Genomic DNA, 21163 nt, shown 5'->3' with positions numbered 1-21163 from the left:
AACAAAGCAAGGAATGGAGCATTTCTCTTTGCACTTCCAAGGCCAAACTGCCTTAGAAGTGCAGGAATCAGAAGCCTGGCTCTCACTCGGACAGTGGGGAAATGTATAGGATGTAACACATAAGCAAATAATGGCTTAGGATAGACAGGCTGGCAGATATTTGTTCATGTCTTCAGCAGTATCTAATGGCACAGAGGATACTCCCTCAAAAGGACCTCAAAAGGATCCACTTATTTTTGTGTGAATCACTAATAAAAAACATCTGTAATCTTGGTGCAAAAAAAAAAAAAAACCACCAGCAAGAGGTAAGTGACAAGGTTAAAGCAGTCTTTAGATGAAAATGCTTCAGAATTTTAAAAGACCTATTAATCAAAGAATGGAACAGAAGCATAACTAAAAATTTTATGAGCTTTTTTTTTTTTTTGCTGAGCAAAAATTGAGCTTAAGATATTATTTTGAATTATCTGTTGAAGGTCTTCCAGAAAATGCTCATTTACAGTGATGGCTTCACTCAAAGCTGACTTCTCTTACAGGGCACTGGTACAGGGGGACAGTTTGCAATGGCAAAGGGGTAATGAACCATCACTGGCCTTTGTTAGTCTAAGCCTGACTGATTGTTTCTGTTTCCTCCTTTCATCCTATAATTATTTGAAAGGGGTTTACCATAGAAATAGTTTTATGTTACTTTTATTTGGATTTTTTTGTCCTCCGTTTGAGGGAATTTTTGTTTCCTCTCCTACGACACGAATCCCAGTCATCAAGACAGATGTAGTCAGGGGGTTTCAAGCACTGGTATAAATTTCAGGCTTTTTAAAAGGGTTTTCCAATTGGGTATTTTGGGAAACAGGCTACAAATTTTGAATCTACAATGCTGCACACATTCAAACATGTACAAGTTCAAAATCACCTCTGTTAAGAAAACAGCTAATGACTGCCCTGTTGTGACAATGTTCAAACAGAGGAGAGATGGTTCTGACACCCTTCAACTATTTGGAACAACCTTTTAAAGAATTGAGTATAATTAAATGATTCTTGCTTTGTTCTGTTACATTCCACTCATAAGATTGATCATCATCTCCATCAATCTTCCAGGTTTTCAGCTACTGTTGCACATAAACAAGTTGTTCAGTGTGCAGAGGGGAGGCATCCCAAGCATTGTTTGCAGAACAGCTGCTTGGTGAATGGAGAAAAAGTTTGTCTTTTTATACTAAGATGGAAAATAACCACCCATTTACCTTATCTCAGCAGCTGAAAAGACAGTTTTCCTAACATTAGTGGGCTCCTTCCCCCCACCAAATGTCACAGCCAGTCAGGATTTTTGAATTTTAGCTAAAAAAACTAGCTAAGCAATGAAATCACACACGTTGAGAATGTTTAAGCAAAGAAAAATCATCCAGGTAGGTCAAATTTGACAGGGACCATGATCATATCTTACAGCTTTAAAATTAAAAAATAAGAAGGCAGCATGCAGAGAAGTCTGTCTGGAAAACAGAATAAATGTGGAGGGATAGTAATACACAATTTAATCCACTCATGAATAAAGATGACTGAAATCCATTTGCAGTTTTGCCAGTCATGAGTTATATGGTTTTTAACTTGTTTGGATAAATGAATCACCTTATTCCATCCCATCATCATCAAATACAAATTACTAAAATAAGACATGGACAAGCACATCCTTTAAGTTTACATGTATCTTGAAAAAAATTCAATATTACAGCCTGGAGAGGGAGAGTGACTGCTTTAAAACTACAGGAACAGAATGCATAAGAAGAGCACTTACTTGCCAATTACCTTTCAGAGTTTTCCATTTTTTAATTTGTTCTGCATGCCTCACCACTGCAGGTCGATTCACATGCACTTTTGAGATCCAGCCAAGTTCTGGGAAGAGAAACAACAACAAAAAAAAAGGCTCATCTATTTCTGCCTTCTTTTAATATATGGTGTGGTACTTCAGAAGAAAGCTGGAGAAAGTTTGGAGCCGCTGAAGAGAGTGTTGTGCTTTCATGTCCTTCTTGTGTACTTATCCCCAGTCCAAAATAACCTCAGCTCCTGTCAGGGGATGATGTGTGAACTGGGTATTTCACACAGCACGTTTTGTGTGCCAATACAAGTGAATTAACTGAGTGCTGATGAGAAACTGTCTTGTAAACTTAAATATAAGTTTATTATACATGTAGCATGAAAAAAGAAAAACCAAAACCCCCTACAAAACAGCCTTCTGCCATTGCTTGATGGCTTATTTCTAGATTCCAGAATTCCCAAAGAGCAGCAGATGCACAGCATGTACTGAAATAATGAAACTGCCTAAAGCCAGAAGAACCAAATATCGGCCACTGCTTAACAAAGGGTAACTGGCTGCAAAAGGAGAACTGAGGGTTCAGGCTCTTGAATCTTTAAATTTCTGCTTAGTATGGTAAACCCAGAGTGTAATTTTTAATATTATCATACAGAGTGCTCATGAGAGTACACAGGAAACAGAAACTGGAGAATCTTTAAAATCTCACACATCCCAAATCGTAAATAATTCTTCTAAATACCGATCTACAAGCATCCCATGAAAACACTCTGAAAATAACATCAACAATCATCAACCACCAATCATCAGCAAATCACCACCATCAATCATCAAATATCATCCCCAGTTAAGGGCAGAATATGGACATGGGCATAGACAGGTACTAGAAGATATTAATTCTGGGTGAGTGAATTTATTTAAGAGCATGTCATTCTATGAATCTTCTTTACTACGGTGGTAAATTTCATTTCCCTTGGGCATATTGATTAAAAAATAGGGTTAAAACTTAAAAAAAACCAAAAAAAAATCACTAATTTTGTACTTAATTTTTATTAAGTATTATGAAATCTTACACTTATTTTTTTCTTCCTACTGAATAGCTTTAATAGCCAAAAAAAAAAAGTAGAAAACTAAGATACTAGGCAAAGGATGTGTAAATAAAAGCTTTTCCTAGACTTACAAAACCCTATTTAGGGTAAAGATGACTCAGAGGAAATGCAGGTCAACATGAAACAGCTAAAGAAAATCTTGGTTTTAGCATAAGTAAGCTACTGTGCTACCACTGCCCTATTACCACATTCAAGCTATTAGTGAGTGGCACCCACAAAGTGTTAGCTAAAAGCAGAACAAATAAATCAAAGGGATCCTAAGGAATTTATAGAATTTTTTTGGTTTTTTTTAAGCTTGGATGTATGGATTATCTTTTTTTAGCATCAGACACACTGCATGTCAAAAAACAAACCCCTGTTATTCTTCCCAATTTCAAAGCCACAGGTTTATCCATTCTGCCCCCAAAACAAGGAGCTTAGCTCAGCTGACTTGCAGAAAGCAGGTGAGAAAAAATTGCTAAAAAAGCCTTGGCTACAACTTTCCTCCTTTTTTTGCCTATCAGGATATATTTGACAAAATCCACGGGGGAGGAAAACACACATAAATCAGTATATAGAGGAGGGAAACACAAACTCTGTGTTAAGATTCTTCTGCTGCCTGTGCCAAGTGCTGAGGTAGCATCGTTTAATCATAATCCCATTTATTATAATAACTTTTGAACCTTCCTGGGTGCATGGTGACCTTTCAGCCCCTTTGGAAAATGTGATAAAACCAAAGGAAGCAGTTTAGATGAGGAACTCAGCTTCTCTCTCTCTAATAAGGATCCTTTCAGCTGGTCTGCTCCAACCTATTCTTTCTACACTTTTGAAACAACCAAGAATACCAACTAATAAACGATTTATGAAACCAATTATTTGGGAGAATATGAAGACAGTGTCCAGTCAGTTAAGGAAAATTCAAGTTTGAGATGAAAATTTAAATGAGAGTACACAAGATTCACCCATGAGTAGGTTAATTCTTCATTTGCCATTGTTGGTAGAGGATTCAGTCTAAAAAAGCTGTTGTGTTGTATCTACCAAACCTGACTCTTGAGCATCCTGACTCAGGTCTAAGAAATACTTTTAAGATGTTAGAGCCCAGCACACTAGATCAGCTTAAAGGAAATAAACAACTATAAAGTCATTTGGAGAAAGAAGAAAAAAGAAAAAAAAAAAGGAGAAAAGGTGTGGAAGGAGAGTGGAAGTGGAAACAAGCTACTACTCTTGCTTTGCCCAAAGTCACCTGTGCAAGTCACCCAATATCAACTGGCCAGCAATAGCTGGCTGCATGTTTTTTTGCAAATAGGACAAAATCCATTGGTTTAAGCCCTTTTTACTGTCTGGCACATTTTCCCCTCTGTTCTCAGTGACTCAAGGCTAGTCACAAAAGTACACATGGCAACTCATTAATGTCTAATATCTCATTTTTGTGCATGGGATGCAAGAGTTCCTGGAAGACCACAGAATGTGGATCTCCAAGTATTTTTTTTTTGAGTGTGGGAACTCAAACCACAGTGCACAGCACAGGCAGAAAATTTAAAAAAAAAAAAAGGAATAATTTAACAAAAAATCAGAACTCCATCCTTTCTGTACAAGTTAATGTGAGACATCATGCAGCTCTTACTACAGGAAATAAAATGGTGCAATAAAAATGGCACGGCAAGGAAGGACAAAGGTTCTGGTAATGTGCAGCAGCAGATGGAGACTTCCATATAACACAGACCTTTTATTCAAGCCCATTCCTGCATTAATTAAAGCAATGGGTAAGTGAAAACAAATATGTCTCAGCATAATTGTCTCTAAATAGACTTTCAAAGTTTACCATGTGAGGTCTCATCAAATCTTTAGATCTAAGTGCCTTTATTCAGAAAAATCCCTCACAATTCCAGCTCTTCTCTTTTTTTCATTAAATATCAGAATAAATCCATTTTTTGAGATAGAACTGACTGCCTTTGGATTCTCCCCCTCCCTCACTCCCCCAAGCTCTATGATTTAGTATCTGGCTAAGGAAAACTATATTTAATTAGGCTCATTAACCTTGCAGTGTGAACATGTCTTTTTTTTTTTTTTTAAATAAGTCATCTGCTAGTCATCTGCACAGTCATGTGGCTTCAGGGATAAAAGTAATTAAAGCAGTTACACTACAGCTAATTAGCCAATATTCTGTAATCACTCTTCTAGTTTACTTTTTTCTCTGAAGACATCTGAAAAAATCATATTCAATTTCTTAACAGGAAATTCATCTCCTCTCTGTGAAGAGCACGAATCCAAAAATACCGAGCATTTCCTCAGAAAACAATAAATAAAACCACTTCATTAGGATAATTACATAAATATCTAAGCTTCCTAACACATTCCTCATAAAACAGACTAAGCTTTACAGAAGCTTTAAAAAAAAACGTGTTGATGGCATCCCTTCAGATGGTGAAACAGAAAGCTCAAGAACGCCTGAGGCAATAGTTTCACAAGCGTTTTAAGGCAGCACTATTCCCAAAAGGAGCTGCCCCCCTCAAGTGGTTATTTCATTTTGTGTGCCAGAGACAGCATGTGTGCTCCTGCTCTTACCATGAGTACAGGATAAAGCGGGGAAGGGAAGTGATGAAAGCTGTTATTTCGGGAGAAGAGACTCAAACTGTGTCCTGGAGAAAGGAGGAGCTCGGCTGGACACAGGCTGACCCCAGCTGGCCACACAGAGCTGAGCAAAGCCACTAAAGGAGAGAAAAGGCTTTGGGATCAGGTCTTGTTACAGCTGTCTTACCATGTAGGCTGTTTGGAGATTTGGGGGTTTTTCAGCTTTGCCAAGACAGAAGTCAATGTTATTTTTCCATAGAGACACTTGATATGGACCAAGAGATCCTTAATGTTATCAGCATCCAGGTACAACAAAGCATGAGCCCTGATCTAGAAATCAGCTCTGCTGCCTTGTGCCACCAGTGAAATCACACAGTGCTGTCCATGGATCACACAAAATGGATCATGCTGTCCTCCTCCAAAGGTTCCTTTGGGAACCACCACCAAGCCTTTCCTCAGGAAGTGAGAGGCAGAACATCAGGACCTGGCTTCCTGCAGGCCTAAGTCTCCTGTTGTTCCCTCTCTTCTTGAGACATCTCCTCACCCCAAAAACCCAGCTGTGGTCCTTACAACCATGAGTAGAACAGGACTCCTTTACTGGTATAAAGGCCAAAATAAAACAGTTGCAATGCAAATTCTTGTAATTGCTGATCTGTACCTGCCTCTCCCTCCACAAAAGAACTGATTTGGTCACTCCACCCAGCGCCTAACTTATTTCCAAGACATCTACTTGTCCTTCAAATTTGATTAAAATTACCCACCAGATTCAAAAGGTGTTAGAACAGTGAAGAACCAGAGGCACAGTACAGGCTAAAACCAGCTATTAATATCTTAGAACAGAATTATGCTGTTTTGAAAAGGGATGCAACACTTCATTATCTAAATGCCACTTACCAACAGGCTAGCTCTCACACGTAGATGGCTCAGAAATACCAACTATAATTAAAAAGATATAAATTGAAATATAATGAATGTATTTTTGGCCCTTCAGCTAGAAGGTTTGAGCAACACAGATAGATAATGGGGTTTTTTAAGAATCCAAGAACATTGCAAAACAACTGCAATTAATTACTCATTGCTGAGAATACATACATATATGTGTGTATATATATATTCAGACATATATAGACACACAGAGTTAATAAAACATATAATTATGGAATAATTTGGGTCGAAAAACCTTTGAAGATCACGTCCAACCTCCTGTGCAATGCAGCATCAGCTCTGAGGTCAGACCAGGCTGTTGAGAGCTTTATTCAGGTAGGTTTTGAGTCCCCAGGGATGGAGATTGCGCAGCCTCTCTGAGCCCAACCTGTCCCAGCACCAACAGACTGTTCTGCCCCAAATTTTCCCTCTTATCCAGTATGAACTCATCTGCCTCAGTTGGGCTAAACCAGCCCAACTCTTTCAGCCTTTCCTCCCAGAGCAAGCACTCCAGCCCCAGCCCCATTGTGCTGTGCCTCTGTTGAAGCTGTGACAGTTTTATCAATCTCTCTTTCCTATTGGAAACAAATGTATTGTTGGGAATGCCTCAATGAAGGCAGGAATGATGCATCTGACTCCATGTCCTCAGAAGGCTGATTTATTACTTTATAATACAATATTATATTAAAGAATACTATACTAAAGAATACAGCAAGGATACTTACAGAAGGCTAAAAAGATAATAATGAAAACTCCTGACTTTTTCCAGAGTCCTGACACAGCTTGACCCTGAGTGGCCAAAGAGTGAAAACAACTCACAGCAGAGTCCAGTGGAACAATCACCTGTGGGTGAACAATCTCCAAACACATTCCCTATGAGCACAACACAGGAGAAGCAAATGAGATAAGAATTGTTTTCCTTTTCTCTGAGGCTTCTCAGGAGAAAAATCCTGGGCGAAAGGATTTTTTTAGAGAATGTGAATGCCACAGGAAGGAGAAATTGGACCCAATATTCCATGTACATTCCAAATGCTGGGCAGAGCGGATGGCCCCTGTGTCCCCACATGTCTGCACCCCCACAGTTAAACCAAAGCAGCTTGCCCTTCCTAAACAGATACTCACTGATATGTTCCAATATTTCATTGTGAAGTGACGTTAAAAATTGCATCTGATACTCTTCTGAAGCATGACAAAACATTAAACATCTGGGCTGTAACAACCCAGGGCCCTGGAGAGCAGAGCAGGAGAGGCAGATTCACTCCCACCCCTGCAGGCATCTGGTGAACCCCAGCACAGAAGCTCTGCAAACAGTCCTTGTGGAATGGAAAACTTGTAAAACTCTTTGTCCAGCTTCCTTGCACCACTCTTGGATGGCAAATGTATCAGTGCATGAGGCTGGTGAGCCCCTGACTGTGCACATCAGGGTCTTTTCATCTGTGGAACAGGCACCTGTTCTTTATTCCAAGGAAAAACCTTCTTCTACTAAGGCACAGTGATGGGTATGAGGGAAGGAGATAAGGAGGGAAGAATCAAGGAATTTTACAATTTTTTTTTTTTTTTTAAATCACACAGGAAAGCACGACATGCCACAATTTGTGAAGAGTTTGGCTTGTCAGTGAAAAACAAATAGATACTCTGTAAGGGCAACATCAGAGACCTCCTGCTTTGATAATGACATTATGTAGCAAGCACAGAAACAGCAGGCACAGAAAAGGACACAAACAATATATTTTTAAGTAAAATACATTTAACCACTAGATGTCTCTGTTAGAAAACTCTAATTCTGCACAAAGCTGTGTGGGAAACAGGGCAAATCACCTGAATTAGAGTTAAAGCTGCTGGCACGGGCTCGTAAGAGCTTCAAAAGCTGAAGTGCCTAAGTGACAGAAGCAGTGAGTATTGCTAGGAACCGTGCAAGATAAAGGTAAGGGTTTACCTGTTCTTTCTGAGTAATGCTGCCAGCTAAGGTACAGCACTAAGATATGTTAAGTGCTGCATTTAGTATGCTGCTGTATTTCAGATATGTATTTAGTGGGAGAGCAAATGGCAGGCAGGTGCAGTTCTCTCTTTAAAGCAGCCAGCATAAGGCAGATGCTAGAAGCTGCCACTTAAACATGGTGACAGCCACACCATCGCCTTTCCTACCCCTTCCCTGAACATCTAACCCAGCTCGTTTTGACCACAACTGGTTTCAACAAAGATCCCTGGGAAGGGATGGCAACAAGGATCAGAACCGAGCTGACTTCAAGTTTCTGGATGCCCCACACATCAACTAATTTTAAGCTTGAATTTACTAAGAAAAAGCATGGCACACCTCTAGTTTAAAGAAACTGAAGTGCTTTTGCAGGCTTTTGTGCGAGCTGTTTTTCCTAAAAGTGATGTTTTGTCAACTACATTACTGATGTTTGTTTCAGCTCTACAGATGGCTGCAGTTGAAACTCACCTGTCCCTACAAGCAGCCCCTGAACGAGGACATCAGAGAGCAATTAGACAGTTCACCTTTGAAAGCTGCAACACTTCCACAATTTCAGGGAATGGAAACACGGCTCTCACTCGTCCATCCACAGGCTAATCATTTAAACGTGCCTGTGCTTGTTGTCGTGACAGGCATGTGACACCACAATCTCCTGAACTCTGCTCGTGCCAGCTTTGAGATGAGACCTGCCTGTTCCACACCAGCTGGCCTTTGCTCCCCCTCTTCCATGAGGCCACCCCTGTGTCTATTCCACCTCACTGTCCACCTTCTCATAATGACCAAATTATCCCACCTTGGAGGCAGACTGCAGGAAGTCTCAGTGCTTTGATTCATCCCACTGCTGCAACTGGGTTTTGCTGAGGAAGCTGTAATACTTTCCCCTTCCCTAGCAATGAGGAGAAAGGCAGCTCCAGCCAGGAAAAGGCAGAGGAAGTCTTTTTCTGCCTCATCTCAGGCACAGCCACCTTTCAGACCCAGAGACCAGCTGCAAACACCTGGAAAATCCTTACCACTCCCCAGATAGCAAGCAACAAGAACTATCAGAAGAGGTGGAGTCTCGAGTTTGCAAATCAGAGCCCAAATTAAATCGTTTTAATCTCTTGGTGAGAAAGAGGGGAGGAAGAACGCTGTGAGAACCAGAATGGTGTGCAGGAGAGAACCAGGTCCAGCTTTGTGACAGGACCGGAGCTGCGGGGCTGTCCTACAGCCTCTGACCCTGCAGGTCCGGGTTTGTGACAGGACCGGGGCTGCGGGGCTATCATTCAACCTCTGACCCTGCAGGTCCGGGTTTGTGGCAGGATCAGGACTGTCCTACAGCCTCTAACCCTGCAGGTCCAGCTTTGTGACAGGACCAGGACTGCAGAGGTGTCCTACAGCCTCTGACCCTGCAGGTCCAGCTTTGTGGCAGGACCGGGGCTGTCCTACAGCCTCTGACCCTGCTCGGAACTCTCAAGCCAAAGCCATGTGTGATACAGAAACTCGTGTTTAACCCGCAGTCCCGAAGCCTCCTCCCTGTTCCCCATTACGGGATGTATGTCAGAACACGCACAGAACCCCAGTGCAGTTCCCATTTCGGCTTTTCCGATGAACGCGGTCCCGCGGCCGCCTGGAGGAGGCTCGGCCGGGCGCGGGGAGCCGGGGGCCGGCACAGCCGCGCTCCTCCCCGCCCGTCCCGCGGCCCCGCAGCGCCCACCGGGGATCCCCGGCCCCGCCGAACCCTTACCCAGCTCGGTGCCCGGGTTCCGGCCGGCCATGGCCCCGCTGTCCGCCGCCGCCCGGCCGGGCGGAGCTGCGGGCAGGCTCCGGGCCCGCCCCGCTCGGGCAGGAAGCGGCGGGGCCGGGCCGGGCGCGGAGCGCCGCCGCCACGTGGGGACCGCGCCGGGCCGGGCTCGGCCGCACCTCGGCCCTGCTGCGGGGATGTTCCTTTCCTCAGCAGCTGCAGGGATATTTCTTCCTTTGGAAAGGCTGAACCTGCTGTTGGGGATGAGTCAAGGCACTGTCCAGTGTCTTCGTGTTGATTCAAGGAGGAGCTGGTGCCACACGTACACACGGGGTTAACCTGCCAACCTGTAAAACTTCTAGTGGTACCTGCAGAATGAAGTTCTGGTAACAAAGCCACTGAAAACTTCATGGCCTTTACATTTTAATACTGACGTTTAGATGAAGCAGTTTGCAACTTCAAGAAACCTCAAACTCACAATGGAATCGGGTAAAGCAGGAAAGAGCCATAGCTCTGAAACCTGAGGGCACTTTTCTTTTTTGCTTTTCTCATACCAAAACTGCATGTGTTTGAGAAGTAATGGTTTGAAAGACAGCAGTCACTCTAGAAGTATAGATACCATCTGCACTGTGTACTTAAGCAGTACAAAAATTACAAGTTTTCAAGTACTGGTGGTGGTGTATCCTCCTCCTCCTCCTCCCCTTTCCTCTGCCCCCAGGCCACACTGTCATCTAATACTTGTGTTGCCTTAGCCTTGACAAACAGCACTGGGCTCAGCTCCTCTTAGCTCATCAGAAACGCTGTCTGCTTCCAGGAATTGCTGCTGTCTAGAGAGCTCTTGTTTTCTTTAGGAACAGCCTTGAAAATTATTTTTCTTGCCTGAACAGCACAACGTCCCTGTTCCCACACTTTCAAACTAAGTGCACACCCTAGCTGTATCTGGGATGAAGCACTGTTACCTTAGATATCTAAGTAAGTTAGGCTTGTAAGTAAGGTTAAATCCTAAATTAGGTTAAATGCTGTTAAGTGCTATTCCTCTGTTAAATTGTTACAGTAAATTTTTAAGCTAGGCATAAGTTAAGTGCTGTTCCTGTTAACCTGTTAGGTTTAAGGTAGAAGTTAACATTACTGTTAAGGTTGAGTACTGATAAATCCTAAAAACTTATTTCTTTTTATCCTCACCCTCACTATCCTTCTGCCACCTAAGCACACATACACATCTCTCTAAACAGTACTCGGTTAATTTCTGTTTTGATTGCCGGGATTTTGTTTGGTTTTGTTGTTGCTGTTTTTCCTTGGCATGCCTTAACTGTCCAGTAAGTAGTAGAGTGAATCTTGCCAACGAACTTTGTTGTCCTGTTGATTAATATTAAATCTGGGTTTGGCTGATACCCTTACTGGTCATTTTTCAAACACTTGTTCATAACAGTACTTTAGTTTTGTCAGGTTTTTGTCATTTTTTCCAGTAGTTTGGTAGCCATTACTATTAGGTTTCTGTGACTATTATGTTTCATTTTTATGCATCCCAGAGCAAGCTGTAAATGCAGAATGAGGAATATGGTTTTCTGGTGAATTTGGCAACAACTAGGTTAACAGTTAAACTTGATGTTAAAGGTTCTTTTTCCCCAGCTGAACTATTTTGAGATTCTATTCCAGACCTCTCTATGAAATGCTATAGAACCTACTGCAAATATGGAATAAAGCCCACAGCACAGAAGAAATTTCACCATGGGGAAAGGTGTTCAAAGTTCCTCATTTTAAACACATCCAATATCTAAAATAAAATTATGCTCAAGTACTAGATATGGAGTCCTCAAAAGCCTTAGTGGAATTAGCAAGACTGAACCATTTAGCTGTAAATGAGAGTTGCTTGTTTTTAGAATAAAATTCAAACAGGTAATTGCAAATAGGTATAGTCTGCAAAAACAGGACAGTAAGGACAAGTATGAATATGAAAAAATAAAAAGGTGTGTGAATAAATATACCTCTTTCTCCTTACCACACAGAATGCATTATGTAAAGCTTTCAGCATAACATTAAAGGAAATGACAAGTGGAAGAATGGCAATTATTTTCTTTAATGAAGAAAATATGATTTGTAACCTTGAAAGAGTAACTTTTTTATCCAGTCTGGAGGACTAAACCCAAGCTTTACACAGATTTGCAGCCAGCCTCTGATATTTTCATGTACAACCAAATACTTCAGGCAGCACGTTTAATTTAGGAATTTTCACTGTTTTTCTTTTTAGAGACTCATGTTTACATTCAAACTTTGAAGAATAAAAAAGATACAAAGCTTACAGATCAAAGAACTTGCCACCCTCTGTACCAACACTAAAACATTCTTTTGCTTTCTCTCTGTATAGTACAAACCCAAGATGTCAAGGATTACGTGATTAATGCAGTTGCTTTTCCATTTCATGAACCCCACGCTCAAAAGTAATGTACGAGTTTGGAGAGGCTTTTTATTTAGACAACTGAAAACAGTTAAACATTCAGAAGCAGCATACAATGAAACAAAACCCGAACCAAATACTTTTAAGTACATAATCCCTTCTTTTCAACTAGAGCCAATTTTTCCAACTTTCAAGAAAAAAAAAAAAGGTAAAAGCCATTGTATCTCTTCTTTGTAATAATGAAAACACACTACAATGAGTCTAATTGAGATTGGAGAGACTGGATCTTGGCTTGCACACTTCTTTGAAAAGACAGTAGGCAGTTATGCCAAAAAGCCAGCAGAACTCTACTACTTGTCTTTTGGGTTTTTATTTGGATGCTCAGTTCTCTTACAGACAACACCTAGCCAGTTCCACTGCATTCTCATCAATTACTGCCCATCTTTGCCCCACGGAGGGAGCGCACTCTGGAAGGCTGCTGTCTGTCACTGCTCACTTGATTTAGTCTCGCATGTCCACGTGTCACATAACAGCTGCAGTAATCAGGCTTTCACTTCAGGAGTTGAGCTGTACACTGTATCTGAGTTTTCAGAGGCAATCTCTTCTGCAACTAAATAAAAAGAGTGTTATTTAATTTCACTTTAGATATAGAAACCAACGAAATGTTGCAGGGATTGCTTAAAGAGACCAGTTCAGTTTGTTTGCCCATTCAATCTGAGCCAGCTGTTCTACCCCATCTGTTCTGCCTGCACAGCTCCAGTCACCAGTCTGACACTTACCACATAATCAATGTCAGGCAAATGCATTCAAAGATCTTTTGAAAAGAGTGAAAAATACCAGAAATCACTTGAGGGAAAGTACTTCTTCCGTACCAAGGAAGGTGCTATCATCTTGACTATCTTTTAACACTGAGGCAGTTGAAGCTGACATTCAGTTCATTACCTATTTCCTCCTCTGCAGTTCCTGGAAGGGTAGTCCTTGCTTTTGCTGCTTCTGCATTCTCCTCTTCTGTACAGAAAGAGTAGAAAAACAGTCAATATCTTCAGTTCCACCCACCCACCTTAATTAAAAAAAAAGAAAAAAGGTAATTTCCATGTAATTCAGTGTTGAGGAGAAACACTTGAGCAAGCAATTCTATGAATGAATATCCACATGTTGTTATTGCCTCCCTCTCCCCAAGCTGAAAGAACCAGAGTACAATACAAAATAAAATTGCCATCCACACTTCTAGAGTCTCTCTTTCAGAATTATAGAAGTGGTATCACATATTTCTCACTCCTTAATGTAAAAATACATCAGGCTCTTGGCTTAAATACCCACAAAGTGTCTATATTCAAAAAGCTTATGGGTGTGATGTTAACTGCTTACACAACAGCTACAAACAGATATGAGTAGATCAGAAACCCTCATAAGACAGGAGTTACTGTGTGAGACTCTTCACCAGTAATGACAGACATCACTTCAAAAGTGCACACAGAGTTGCCAAGTTTCCCCAGGACCCAGCAAACACTTACCAGGAACTACACACTTCCAAAGGCCATAGGTTTTCCCTACTGTTGTCTGCCACAGCCTTAGTGTACCATCCTCAGAGCCACTTGCATATAACTCTCCATCGGGGCTAAATCTCACGCAGTGAATGGGACCAAAGTGCCCTTTGTAAGATTCTGAAGGGAACATGTCAACACCGTCAATTGCAAATTTCAGCCAACAACTGAAATTTAAGTACAAACCAATCAGTTTCTGATACAAAACAGAGTTTCCATGAATGGGTGTGCCAGCAATGGCTACTTTAGGCATTTAATAATTAAGATATTAATGATTCATTAACTGCAAGGAAAAAGGTGCTTAGTTATTCTAGACAAAACTGCAAAGCAAGCCAGCAGCACGGGGTACAAATGCTCTGTTCCTTCAACCACTCCTTCCACAAACAAACAATTTTAAATGTGGACTGGATCAGTAAGAAAATATGCTTTTTTCAAAACAAATTTGGCCAACACAGCGTATTTTTCATAAAATCTTGTAACTGACATATCTAATGAACCGTATGACAATTTGGCATAGAGCTATTATAGCAATACAAAATGAGAATTTTTTTTAAATAGGGGCAGAATTTTTGAATAGATGTTTTAATTAGTTCTAGAATATTAGGTATACTGAAATGGCAAAAAATGTTTAACTGATTACACCTTTTCATCCTCTTGCACAGCATACTATAGTAAGACCTCATTTGAGTGCAACAGTTTCATTTACTGGTCATTATTTTATTAATACCTATTTCAGAACTCCTTTATGATTATAGGAGACAAACATACCTAATTCTTCTCCTGTATTATAGTCATATTTATAGAGTTTAAAATCTTCACCACCTGCAACCAAACATTCTTTCGCAGGGTGAAGAGATGCAGAATTGATTGTAGCAGGTGCTTCAAATGATTTAATCTGCTCTAGACTGAGGGAGAAAAGTTTGTTAACAAAGTTCTATTAAAAAAAAAAAAATCCTGACAGAAAAGAAACTGGATTCTACTAATTTCAACTGCTTTTCCCAGAAATAAAATACAACCCCACAGAGTTTCTGAAACAAGTTTTGATACTTGCAAATCATGCTTGTCAAGTTAGAAATGAGTTTAGAGTAAGCAAAACAAAAGCTCACACATAGAGAACTACTTTCTGGAATATGTTTAAGCGTGTAACCTCCTTTCCTGAAAAGTCATAGAGATGCCAGTTTTGACAACTTGGTGACTCTGGCCTTTTACAGCCAGTTTTTACCCACAAGAAGCCCATGACTGCACCTGTGAAAATTGGGAGTTGTGGACTCACGTTTCTGCACTATGAAAAGCAATAGTCTTCCCATAGGTTATCACCAGTATCTGTCCTTCTGGAACATACTCCATGCTGCTCACTGACATTGCCACATTTAGTGACTTCACCTCAGTCATGGTACTCCGATCCCAAAGGCTTAAAAAGAAACAAAACGGGAAAAAAAAGATTCTCAGACTTCTGCAAATCAAACAATTTCCACCTCACATCCATGGCAAGACCTGCATCAAAACAGGCACCCATCAAGAAATGTGGTTTGATTCCACAGGTACTTCAGATTCTCAGTGGCTTTATCTCACCTAGGCCAGGCTTAAGACACATTCCATTTTTTAAAATACTTTTATCTTTGCAGCTTAATGCCACAACATTCAATGGTATATACCCACCATTTAATTACTCAGTGATTCTCCTGGAGATTAAAAATCTTGATTTAAGTCTTCTAAGCAATAGACCTTGAAGCAAGGCTTGAAGATACTATTCTGTCTTTTTACTTCAAAACACAAAGAGGTACTAATCCAAATTTACAGAGGTTCATTGAGGATATAAAGTTTTATATGTAGCAGTGTGAGAAGTATCTAAGCAGAAATTAAATTCTGCTTAGAAATCTGCTATGACAAATAAAAATCTTTATTCATTAGCTGACTGCTACATTTGTATTCCAACAATTTGGAGGAAAATAAACAGGACTAGGCTCTTGCCTATCTTTAACACTTGGAAACTGAAGAAGACAAAGCAGCAATAGCTCAGGACAGTGTGTATGCAAGAGACCTTATCTATAAATTCATCTTCAGAATTACAAAAGGGATAAATTTATTCTATGCAGCTCTCAAAGACCACCTCTTCTTATCAGGGAGAGCACATCTATGAGGAGCACACATTTATGGGGAAATTAGAACTATTACCAAAATGATCTCTGACAGCAGAACAGAGCTGTATCAGGCATGCAGCTACAATAATCTAGAGTCAGGTAACTTGTATTACTCATATCCTTTACCAAAAGAACATAACTTCATCCTCACACAGAGCATGACAATACAGAAAACTCAAAAGTTACTTCTCTTACCGGACAGTTTTATCATCAGCTGAAAGGATCTGTTTGTCATCACTGCTCCACAAGGCCTTTTTAATGCCAGAAGTATGTCCACTGACAACATCAGGTTCTTAAAAGAAAGCCAAATATTTTAATACATGTAATAAAATAAAATAATGTTATGCAGCAGTTTGGGGGCTTCCTTAAGCTACACAGATTTCTCTCTACTAGAGACTGCAGAATTACTTCAAGGATTTAGAATTACTTAGGACTTTATTTGCAGGTCTTATTCCAGGAACAGGATAAATGCAAACTGGGTATCTGATTGCCTAGCTCTCAAAAACTTCACTAGGTGAACATCAATGTTCTCTGGCTTCCTATCAACCATCAACAGGTCAGTATCAACATGAATTTAAACACAAATATGTGGAGCTGCTTTTTCTCTCAGATGACTAAATTTTAATTAATTAGTCCAATTTCTAGCTGTCTACACTGAACTGCAACATGCTCTGCTTGCTGTCTCATTCCTGGAAGCGTGCAAGAGCAGGTTGGATGGGGCTTTCATCAGTCCATAGAAGAGGGTTTGGGACCAGGTGATCTCCAACCCAAGCAATTCTGGGACCCTTACATACCAAAAGCTCATAGACATTACATTTGTAAAACAACCCCCAACGTTGTTCTTAGTGATTCGTAACAGAAAGCAGACCCTTAATTTCAGAAGTTTTATGTAACTCAAAAAAGCCCCCAAGAGTCAGCATTAAAAGCAGACTCACCTGCTTCTGGCTTGCTCAGGTCGTAGATACGCAAGAGCTTATCTTGTCCACCTGTTAACAGATAATTGCTATCCTGAAACAGAAGTTATAGAGAGTCAACTCTACTTTGAATCAAAATACAGCCTTTGTCTGTGAGTTAAAATCACAGCTTTTTCTCTCAGACAGCCTCTAACACACTTGTTACATTAACCCTACAATCCTAAAAACGAGCAGCAGTATTTTAGATTATTTACCTGTTGAGATTTACAACAAAAAAGCAAAAAAGTAAATAATAGCAAAACAAACTCAAGAGCTTATTTCCCTGGTGAATAATATATAAAGGTTTCTCATACCTGTGTAAAATCCACACTTTTGACAATGTGTTTGTGAGCCAGTGTGATTAGTTCATCGCCTGACACAGCATCCCACACTTTGCTAAACAGCAAGAGGAAATATTCATATTTTAGAAGCACCAGCACAAATCAACCTGGACAGTCAGATGAATTTGTAAGCAATCTTTCCTGATGCCATCTCATCAGTTTATCCTAAGTGCTGCATTCTTATAAGTTGTAACTTAGTCAATGAGAATGTTTTATATATTTTTACTAGAGCTTTTTTTGGACTATCCCACCACTATTCTTTATGATCTTCTTCAGGACCACGCAAACCAATTAACATTTCAGTTTGAAGACAAAAGTGGCTCCTCTCTGAAACTTCATTAATAGAATTTGCCCTCTACTAACAAGATTCATCTTGCAAAATATTCATTAATACTGTAAACATCACAATCAACAAAAAGCAAGGAAGAACCAATTCACTAGAAGATTCATGTAATGAAAAGAGGCTAACTGTTAGATGAAAAATAAAAATCCCAGTCTCAACTCTGCTATAACTACAGTGCCAGAGATTAGAGCTGCACAGTAAAGCTGAATAAACCAGTATAATTAAGCACATCAAGAAGCAATCATAGTTGTTCATCATGACACAATTAACTGCAGCTACTTTCAAGAAGGTAAAAATCTAGGTTTTAATTTGGCTAGCCAAAAATAAGCTAAAAAGTTACTAAAGAAAAACAAATGAATCAGTAATTTAGTACAGATTGTTGTCACCAAAGAGCTACAGATCAAAATCAAAACACAGAGCATGATGACAGTCCATCACTTACGCTGTGAAATCTGCTGCTGCTGTAGCTGCTTTAGTGGCATCCGTGTTCAGGGTGGCACCCCAAACAGCCCCTTTGTGACCCAGAAATGTGCCAATCCAGTCTCCCGTGTCCCCCTGGCGCAGCATAGGCTTGCCATCTTCACAGAAACAAAACCAGCAGTCAGGTAACACAGTAAAAGAAGGCAGCAGCTTTTTAGAAGAAAAAATATTCTCTTGGACCAGCACGTGGAATTACCCCATACCTTACAAAGCCACTCTTTGCAGAGGGGTTCAGCAGTTTAGAGGAGTTTATTTGTGCAGCTGTACTTGCTACGTGCATCTAAACTGTACCAACATTCAAATGCTACTGCAAATGAGATAAAAGTTTCCTGGCAAAAGTCTGTAACATTGTCTTAAGATAGAAGGTACAAAGGAACATTTCGTTTAGGTTTTATTTTTACTAAAGTTTTCTTCAGCTAAGACAGATTTTGTTTGCTCTTTTTTTCTTTCTTACTTTGGAGCAATATTATGAAGTCGTCAGTATGTAGAAACAAATCTCATGGTTGCAGGGAGATATAATTAAAACATACAGCAATACAAAAATGAAGCAGTAATAGAAAGCCTTTCCTATCACCAGCTTTTTCTGGAAGGCTATCAAAGAGTTGTTCACACAAGATGTAGAGCTGAACTGGAAGCACTTCAAGGCAGAAAAGGAATGCCCTTTAAAAACTTATGCATGCAAAAGATTAAAATATACATGCACGAAGATAAAACGCTCTTCCCACAGTGAGCAAAGAGCTCATCATGCCGTGTCCAGCAGGGCAAGGCAGCTGCCCTGGTCAAACCGGAGCTCGCTTTAAATCCACAGCCCGTGTGCAAAGGCGATGGAAACAGGAACTTTGACAAACAAACCATTCTGGAGACCTCCCACCCCCTCGGCAGCCGGGATCCCCACCGGGCGCATGCGGGCTCCGACACCCCCCCGGCTAACCCGGCCATGAAGCACCCGGAGAGAAAGCCGGCTGTCCGCTCCCTTCGTCATTCCAGAGCACACCGAGGCGGTGTCACCACCCCGAGTGGCCAGGACACCCCCGAACCCCCTCCCGCCCCACCGCCACCCCTGGGCACGGCGATGCGCGGCCTACGAGCGGCGGGGCTGCCCCACGCCCACCCCCGGGGCGGGGGATCCCGAACAAAGCGGCCCGTCCCGCTCACCCTTGCAGGCGCTGATGAGGAAATATCCGTAGGGGGTGACGCCGCTGAAGGCCAGGTCCACCACGGGCCGCGTGTGGCCGGAGCAGGTGAGCGGGGTCTGCCTCATGGCCATGGCGGCGGCGGTAGGGGCCTGGGCAGGGGCACGAGTCCGGCGGCCCGGCGGGAGCGGCGGCGGCGGCAGCGGGGGAAGTGACGGGCAGGAAGCGCTTCCCGGCGGACGCGCGTCACGAGCGGGGGCGCGGCCGCCGCGGCGCTTCCCCGCCAGGGGGACGGGCCCGCTCTGCCCCTCTCGTCTGCTCCGTGAGGGAGCTGCTCGCCGTGCCGTTCATCCTTCATCCCGCTCCGTGAGGGAGCTCTTCGCCGTGCCGTTCATGCTTCTTCCCGCTCCGTGAGGGAACTGCTCGCCGTGCCGTTCATCCTTCATCCCGTTCCGTGAGGGAGCTCTTCGCCGTGCCGTTCATCCCTCATCCCGCTCCGTGAGGGAACAGCGAGCTCCTCGCCGTCCTCTTCGATCCCTCATCCCGCTCCTTGAAAGAACAGCGGTGACTTCCCCGTCCCATTCAGTCACCATCTCTCTCCATAACGGAATAGCGAGCTGCGAGCTGTCCCGTTAATCCCCTCATCCCTCAGCCCCTTCAGGGCTCATCCCTCATCCCCATCCTGTTCACCCACCATCCCTCTTCCCGAGGGAACAGTGATCTCATCGCCATCCCATTCGTCCTGTTAGGAAAATTAATCCACATACACCAGAGGTTTATGTCCAAAGAGCAGACAGAGGACTGTAACTTTATTCTGTAACTTTATTCTAATAAAGTCTAATGGGGTCTCCCAAATTGTTAAAGGATGCAGCCTCCTTTTTATCCTAATTTCCAGGCTGTCTTTCCCTCTCTCTTCTGTCCTTGGCTGAGGTATTTGAGATGTACAGAATTCCTGAATCGCTTCATATACACCCCTTTCTAATGTATAGCCTACCCTTTTCTTTTTTCCTTGTGTTCTTTTTCTCTAAATCCAGAGGTTTAGCACACGCTTGAGTGAGGAACGGTCTGTGGCAAATGGTGAAATTTATGTTTCCCCCTCCATTGCTTCTTTCACCTTTCAGAATCTGGCCTTGTCTACCATCAGGCCTGCAGTTTGTTTGTAAACATACCTCCTCTTTCCTTCCACAGAATTCATGGAATTCACAGAATGACCAGGTTGAAAGAGACCTTAAAGATCATTGAGTCCAACCCAGCCCTAACACCTCAACTAGACCATGGCACCCAGTGCCACATCCAGGCTTTGTCAAACACACCCAGGGATGGGGACTCCACCACCTCCCCGGGCTGAACATTCCAGAACTTTATCACTCTTTCTGTAAAAAATTTGGCCTGATATCCAACCTATATTTCCCTTGGTGCAGCTTGAGGCTGTGTCCTCTGGTTGTGTCAGTGCTGCCTGGAGAAAGAGATGAACCCCACCTGACCCCTACCACCTTTCAGGAGCTGCAGAGAGTGATGAGGGCAGCCCTGAGTCTCCTTTTCTGCAGGCTGAGCACCCCCAGCTCCCTCAGTGGCTCCTCTCAGGGTTTGTGTTCCCAGCCCCTCTCCAGCCTCGCTGCCCCCTCTGGATGGACTCAAGGATCTCAACATCCTTCCCAAGCTGAGGGGCCAGAGCTGGGCACAGCACTCCAGATGCCCATCCTTTGAACCATTCCAAGTCTCTCTGCAGAGCCCTCCTGCCCTCCAACAGATTGAGT

General features: G+C 42.1%; 2 protein-coding genes across 2 annotated transcripts in view; both read right to left on the bottom strand.

The window, feature by feature from the left end:
- DERA (deoxyribose-phosphate aldolase) overlaps nt 1-10184 on the bottom strand; it is a 45302-nt gene extending 35118 nt beyond the window's left edge. Inside the window, exons 1-2 of the mRNA XM_084206076.1 lie at nt 10080-10184; nt 1784-1881 (exon numbers count right to left, since the gene is read on the bottom strand). Of these exons, the coding sequence (XP_084062202.1) occupies nt 1784-1881; nt 10080-10110 (129 nt within the window). The 5' untranslated portion in view covers nt 10111-10184. The remainder of the gene's footprint in view (nt 1-1783; nt 1882-10079) is intronic.
- A 1993-nt stretch (nt 10185-12177) lies between these two features.
- On the bottom strand, nt 12178-19612 carry STRAP (serine/threonine kinase receptor associated protein). The gene is made up of 10 exons (XM_084205399.1): nt 19429-19612; nt 18236-18371; nt 17424-17505; nt 17092-17164; nt 16352-16448; nt 15289-15426; nt 14784-14920; nt 13986-14135; nt 13414-13479; nt 12178-13081 (listed from the first exon to the last, which is right to left on the bottom strand). Exons 1-10 carry the CDS (start codon nt 19538-19540, stop codon nt 13014-13016), a joined length of 1059 nt encoding a protein of 352 aa, XP_084061525.1. The 5' UTR covers nt 19541-19612; the 3' UTR covers nt 12178-13013.
- Nucleotides 19613-21163: the final 1551 nt, after the last annotated feature.

This window comes from Fringilla coelebs, assembly GCF_963513975.1.
Source record: "Fringilla coelebs genome assembly, chromosome: 5".
NCBI classification, from domain to species: Eukaryota; Metazoa; Chordata; class Aves; order Passeriformes; family Fringillidae; genus Fringilla; species Fringilla coelebs.
Note: the sequence above shows the minus strand (reverse complement) of the source record. Positions and strands in the feature narration are given on the sequence as shown.